Here is a 7,125-nt window from a genome sequence, read left to right on the forward strand (position 1 = left end):
TTTCTGAGTGGTTTGAAGATATTTGGTGGAAAGATAAACTTTATCGCCCACTTGATATTTGTTCTCAGGGGACCTTTTTTTATCTGCTTGTTTTTTATGCGCACGGTGAGCGTCGTCGATCGCCTTGCGAGTCATTTTCCATGTGCTTTGTATTTGATCTATCCATTCTGATAAAGAGGAAACAGTAGTTTCTTCCTGTGGGAGTTCCGAGATAGGAACAAAATCTTGGCCTGAAGCTATTTTAAAGGAGTAAATCCGTGCTACTATGAATTGAGTTGTTGTAGGCAACTTCAGCAAAAGGTAAGAGATCAGCCCAATTATCTTGCTGGTAGTTAACATAACATCGAGATATTGTTCTAGTACAGAGTTCGAACGTTCACAGCTTCCATTAGTTTGAGGATGATGGGAGGAGCTTAATCCTTGGGCGGAACCAATGAGTCGTAAAAATTCTTTCCAAAATTTAGAAGTGAATTGAACTCCTCGATCTGAAATGATGCGATCAGGCACTCCATGAAGTCTATAAATGTGTTGTACAAACAACTTTGCTAGAGTCTTTGAGGAGGGTATTTTTGAACATGGAATAAAATGGACTTGTTTGGAGAAAAGGTCAGTTACTACCCATATAACAGTATTGCCTGAACTTTCAGGTAATTCCACTATGAAATCCATGGATATTTCTTTCCATGGGGTTCCTGGTCTGGCTACCGATTGTAATAGTCCAGGAGGTTTTCCAGGAGGCCTTTTGGATGATGCACAGACCGGGCAACTTGCTACATATGCTTGAATGTCTTTTTTAAGACTTGGCCACCAAAATTGTCTTTTAAGAAGATGCAAAGTTTTCACAAATCCAAAATGCCCTGCCATTTTAGCATCATGGCACCGTTGTAGGATGGTTTCTCTGAGTGATAGAGGAACATATAGTTTTGTTCCAATCCAAGCTAGTCCATTTCGGAGTGTGCATTCATGGGAATGCGTTAAGTACCAGTCATCGGTGTTTAAAGCTTCTTTAAACGATTTGGTTAGTTCATCTGGGAGTGAGGTCAGCTTTGGGTGGCTTCTAGTTATTGCTGGGGCTGCCAACTGTTGCAGGAAGTATTGGTTGAACCACCTCGGGCGAGTGCAATTGTATTGGGGTAAACGTGAAAGAGCATCTGCTAAGAAGTTTTTCCCTCCAGGAATATAATGTAAAGTAAAATTAAAGCGGTTAAAATATTGAGCCCAACGGGCTTGTTTAGGCGAAAGTTTTCTAGGAGTCTTTAGCGCTTCTAGATTTTTGTGATCAGTCCAAACTTCAAAAGGATGATTTGAACCTTCTAAGAATTGTCTCCATGTCCGTAGAGCCCAATGAACTGCAAATGCTTCCTTTTCCCAAATAGCCCATCGTCTTTCAGTTTCAGTCAATTTTCGAGAAGTGAAAGCACAGGGTTGTAAATTACCATCAGTATTGTTTTGGAGCAAGACGGCTCCGACTGCTACATCACTTGCATCAGCTTGTATTACAAAAGGAACATCCATGTCAGGGTGCTTTAAAATAGGTTCGGCGGCAAAGAGTCGTTTCAATTTTTCAAATGCTGCTTGACATTCCATTGTCCATTCGAGGGGTAATGATGGTTTGGGTTTCGTGTCTCCTTTAGTTTTAAGAGGTTAGTGATTGGTAAAGCAATTTGAGCAAAGGAGGGATGAATTGTGATAGAAATTTGCAAATCCCAAAAAACTTTGGAGCTGTTTGCGTGTGCGTGGGGGGGCCCATTCCAAAACAGCTTTCACTTTTCCTGGATCCATTTCTAACCCATCAGCCGAGATGCGATATCCTAGGTAGTCTATTTTGGTTTGATGGAAATCACATTTGGATAGCTTGCAATATAGTTCTGCAGATAATAACTTTTTGAGTACAGCTCTTACTAGTTTAATATGTTCTTCCATTGTTTCTGTATAGATAAGTATGTCGTCAAGGTAGACAAGAACTCCTTTGAACAAATGCTGATGGAGTATTTCATTTATTAGTTGCATAAAAACTGCGCCCCCTGCAGTCCAAACGGCAGTACTCGAAACTGGAAACATCCTAGTGGACAGTTGAAAGCGGTTTTCCATTCATCCCCCTCTTTTATACGAACTCTGTAGTAGGCTTCTCGCAGGTCCAGTTTGGTGAAGAATTTTCCCTTCGCTAAATGTGCTAACATGTCTTTCATGAGTGGCATGGGGTATATGTTTTCGGCGCACACTGCGTTTAGGTTCCTATAGTCAACTATAAGACGAAAGGAGCCATCTTTCTTTTCTCGGAACATCACTGGCGCCGCCACGCGAGGCCTAGCCGGTTGGATAAAGCCCCGTTCTAGGTTTTTGTCTATGAATTTACGTAGCTCTCCCAATTCCTTTTGGGTCATGGGATAAGCTTTTGGCTTTGGAAGCTTTACCCCCGGAAGGATGTCTATGGCACAGTCAATAGGCCTATGGGGAGGAAGTACGTCTGATGCTTTCTCACTAAAGACTTCTCGCAAGTCCCAGTATTCCTTGGTATTCTCTCTTCCCGTCTATCCGTTCAATCATTGCCCCTAACTTATCCTGGTGCAAGGTCACGGTAGGTCCTTCTTGGGTTTCCCCTTTTCCTTTTAAGGTTTTGGAGCGGAAACGTGGGACTCCGTTCTCCAGTTAATATGGGGTTCCATTTCGCAACCATGACAAACCTAACAACAGGGGTTGGTCCATTCCTGGGGCTACTATGAAGTTCAGAATTTCGCGGTGGTCTCCTATTATCATTTCTATGGGTTCCGTTACGAAATGGGCGGGCCCTCCCCCTGCCACAGAGCCATCTAACTGGGCAAACGCTATGGGTCTACTTAGGTTCTCAATCTTAGTTCCATTTTTTCTACTAGTTCGGGACTGACCATACATCTAGTGCATCCAGAATCGAGTAGTGCTAGCAGTTCCCCCTTATTACCCGAAGAGGGTACATGTAGATTAACTGGAATGTCCAAGGGGCCCCGTGCCCAACTCACCAGAAGGTCTTCATCGGACTCTGACGTGGTTTTGCTGTCGTCAGTATCGGTCGACACTTCGCCATCCTCCTTGATGGGCGTGCCCTTCTTGGCAACGCCCTCCCCCATTTTTGCTGGTTTACGCGCCTTAGCCGCTGGCTTCACTGGTTCCTTTTCACCACCAGAGGTCGCGCTTGGTATCAACTTAACCCTACAGTCGGCTGCTCGGTGGCCTTCTTTTCCACATCTGTAGCACGCAGACGAACGTGGTCTTCCTCCCTCCAATCTAGGGACGTCCCTATAGGTGCCTTCTGGATAACGGCCAAGGGATGGCCCTCCAGTGCGCTGTCTTCTGCCACGGTCCTTCACTAGCTCGATTTCCATCTCTGCTGCCAGGGTGTACCAGCCATACAGCGTAGTTGGAGAGGCTCGTGCTCGACACAGTTCATAGAGATCTCCATTCAGACCATCTTTGAAAATGTCTACAAGGGTCACCTCCGACCACCCTCTCATCAAGGGAACTAAATCACTGAACTCCTGGTTATAATCAGCCACCGGTCTCCTCCCTTGCCTGATGGTTTTCATCCGACCTTTGGCCTTCTGCTCTGCCAGGGGGTCCTCAAACCTCCTCCTCAGTGCAGTCATAAAATGCTCGTAGTTTTGCAGTAAGGGGGAGTGGTTTGTATATAACGACACATACCACGCAGCTGCTCTTCCGGTCAAATTATGGGTCACAGCTCTCACTTGTGCTGCCTGTGACCAATAATCTTCCCCCCAGTCTATCATGTGGTCATTCACTTTCGCCAGGAACAGTCCCAACTCCTTCGCATTTCCATCAAATTTCTCTGATATGGGGGGAATTTTTGGCCTTTTCCTTCCCCTGCGCGGCCTTGCATGGTCAGCAGGTGGCGCCCGACCCCCATCCAATTCAGCTTCCTCTGGGGAGAGAGTTTCCGTCTCTTCAGAAATCTCATCACCCTGGAAATCACCTCTAACTGGGCCCCTTGTGATTTCTTCTCCCTCTTCTCCTCCCCCCTTGGAGGACTGAACAGGGGATTCATACCTTTGGCGAACAGCTAGCCTTACTTTCACCTCACGGAAAAGACGAAAGGCTTCCTCCAGCTGGCGTCTGTCTCTTATCTCTCTCTCTCCCTGCCAATCCGAAAGTCTCACCGTCCCCTTTTTTTCTCTTTTTGTTACTCCAGGCTGAAACTCTTCGGCACTTGGTTCCCACCTTTCCTCTTCCAGCTTTAATTGCTCAATCCACCGAGCTCTGCAAACTTCCAGCTCAGGGTTAAAAGTGTCAGCAAAATTCCTCCGGACGCCTCCCCAGCTCAGCCGGCAGTCCTTCCATCACATTTGGGTTTCTTCCCCGGTATTGCGATTGCAATCCTGGTTGGTAGACATGGTTGAGTTCCAGCTTAATGTCAGGCTACCTCCGACGGTAAATAGGAAAGAATTCACCTTGACTCCATTTGGAATGAAAACAAGTACTTTTACTTTTACAGTCTTGATAGCAGCCAAGCAAAGCTGGAACTGAGACAAAATATGGCAAACATATCATATCCCCCCAATTGTCCCTCCTCCTTCAGGAGGTCAGGCTGGTCTGGTCCAATGCCAACTCCTTCACGGCCCCTCGTGGTAATCTTCTTCCACAGGTCTCTGGATGTCAGTCAACTCAGGAACGCAGTGTCGGTTAGAAAAGCGCGCGCTGATAACACTCAATCATTAATCATCCCTCCTCCCTGTTATGTCAGCCGACACACTTAATAAGCTCCTTTCCCTTACCCCGGACGGTGGTATGATACATCTCATGATCTTAAGAGTTTATAATACAGAAATAAACATTTTACATTCTATCTACTGATATAATCATTTAAAAGTAAATGAAGAGTGGAGTGGAGGCTGACATTATCTTCATAAACATCTATCTTGGCACCATTTATTACCTGGGTTAACTTGTCCACTTCCTCGACTTATGCCTATTTTAGATCTCACTGGATTGGATGGGTTGTATTTATATATACTGTAGAGCTGTAGTTTAATTACTGTATGACTGTAACTTTGTTGCTTGTATCCTTACAATTTATATTGATATTGATTGTTTTCTGATTGCTTATTTGTACCCTATGACTATCATTAAGTGTTGTACCTTAGGGTTCTTGATAAAGGTATCTTTTCTTTAATGTAGACTGAGAGCATATGCACCAAAACAAATTCCTTGTGTGTCCAAGGCCAATAAAAAATCTATTCTATTGATATTAAGTTGTGTATATAATATGATTTGTTCATATATGAAATGTTGCAAGCTTGAATGAATAGAAAAGTGTCATTGCATCTTTGTTTATATTGTAGGACTCCAAGGACACCTTGAAGAACAAATGGGCCAAAAAGCACCAGCTTTAATTATGGTACCAGTAGTGGACTTACCTGGAAACAAAATTATTCACATAGCATGTTGGCTCAGCCAGTAACTAAGGATCTAACATTTTAACATATATTCCATCATGAACAAGAAAATATCGATCATGAACAAGAAAACATCAATAGCAGAGTTATTGATGGGTTTATTATTATCTGATATTAATAAGTATATTTAAACTTAGAATATTTGTCAACAGTTTTTTCTAGCTGCCTTCTGACAGAGAATTCAGAAATAATGCCTGTAATTCCAGAATCCTCTAGAATTATTGTATTTTTCATATTAAATTCAAAATTATGATTCATTGTTTTGATGTGGTTTTTACAGATATCAAATAAAGTTTTTAAAATGTCTCTTTTTATACATATATTGCAATAATTTAGAGCAAACATTCAATATATTTCCAATATGTACCTATAAATACTTTTAAGTTCTATTGAAATGTATGCAAAAGGGCCGTGGTGGCTCAGGCTGTAAATAGCCTGTTATTAAAACACAGCAGCCTGCAATTACTGCAGGCTCGAATCCCACCAGGGCCAAGGTTGACTCAGCCTTCCATCCTTTATAAGGTAGGTAAAATGAGGAGCCCAGATTGTTGGGGGGGCAATAAGTTGACTTTGTAAATATACAAATAGAATGAGACTATTGCCTTACACAATGTAAGCCGCCCTGAGTCTTCGGAGAAGGGCGGGATATAAATGTAAATTTTTTTAAAAAAGTATTTTCTTAAAATGAAGTTAACCTTCCATTTAATGAATCAAATATAAATGAGTATTACTGAGGCAATCATTTTCTTGTGGCACTTGCAGTGAATTATCCTGAGCAGGATTCTGTGTATTTGTTTTTTAAAAAGCCTCTCTCTCTTGTTTTAATTAACTCCTGCAAATGTTTGCCAAATTAAAGACTTATTTTGTAAATTTGGGAATTGGGCTTCTAAGTATATCACGTAAAACTTTCTGCTCTACAAGTACTCTTTTCTTATGTACAGTATACTTGGGTTACACTTCTTTTTGAAAAGAGCTTTACACATAAATACCTGCTTTAATATGATGTGGCTTGGAGATATATAAAGCATTTGGTCTTTCCTACACAAGATATGTATGTACGAATATAAGCAATTGCTAATGGTAATTGATGTTTCTAATATACAGTATATACATATATGTGTGTGTGTGTGTGTGTGTGTACATATACATACATGCACATATATAAAAAACACTCTTGTTTTTTAATCAACTTCTGCAAATATAGAAGCTGTATATATCCCTTTACAAAGGTGATTAAACTGTTAGAACAGGGCCCTCAAACTACAGCCCATGGGCTGGATACAGCTCACCAAAGCCATTAATCCAGCCTGCATGGGACCCACATTGCCCCATCTACTTACCAGCCCCCACCCACCTTCTGGAGAATAAGGCCAAAAATGGGACATGCGGAGGTCTCGGGAGGCCAAAAACAGGGCTGTTTTTGGGTGGCAAAATGGTACTGGAAGCTGAGGAGGCAAAAAACAGGACGCACGGAAGCCTCAGGCCTGTTTTTGGATGCCAGAGTGGTTCTGGAGGTCAAGGAGGCCAAAAACGGGACACACAGTGAAATGCAAGTCAGAGAAAACTGGTTTGCAATAATATAAGGATAATCAGTCTCTCAAGATTTTATAATTATAGCCAATCTTAATACAAGTGATTTTAGTCTTCTTTTGGTCTACTGAGAACAGGCCTATCAAACTGG

The 7,125-nt window shown here is 42.3% G+C and overlaps 1 protein-coding gene across 3 annotated transcripts in view; it reads left to right on the forward strand.

The window, feature by feature from the left end:
* Window positions 1-6,304, forward strand: part of DPH6 (diphthamine biosynthesis 6) — a 278,777-nt gene extending 272,473 nt beyond the window's left edge. For 2 of the 3 annotated variants that reach the window (XM_058162167.1, XM_058162168.1), the window contains exon 15: window positions 5,331-6,302. In XM_058162167.1, the coding sequence (XP_058018150.1) occupies window positions 5,331-5,449 (119 nt within the window). In that variant the 3' untranslated portion in view covers window positions 5,450-6,302. Of the gene's footprint in view, window positions 1-5,330 lie in introns of all 3 variants that reach the window. The other variant, XM_058162169.1, reaches the window with a different exon arrangement.
* Window positions 6,305-7,125: the final 821 nt, after the last annotated feature.

This window comes from Ahaetulla prasina, chromosome 1 (genome assembly GCF_028640845.1).
Source record: "Ahaetulla prasina isolate Xishuangbanna chromosome 1, ASM2864084v1, whole genome shotgun sequence".
Lineage (NCBI taxonomy): Eukaryota > Metazoa > Chordata > Lepidosauria > Squamata > Colubridae > Ahaetulla > Ahaetulla prasina.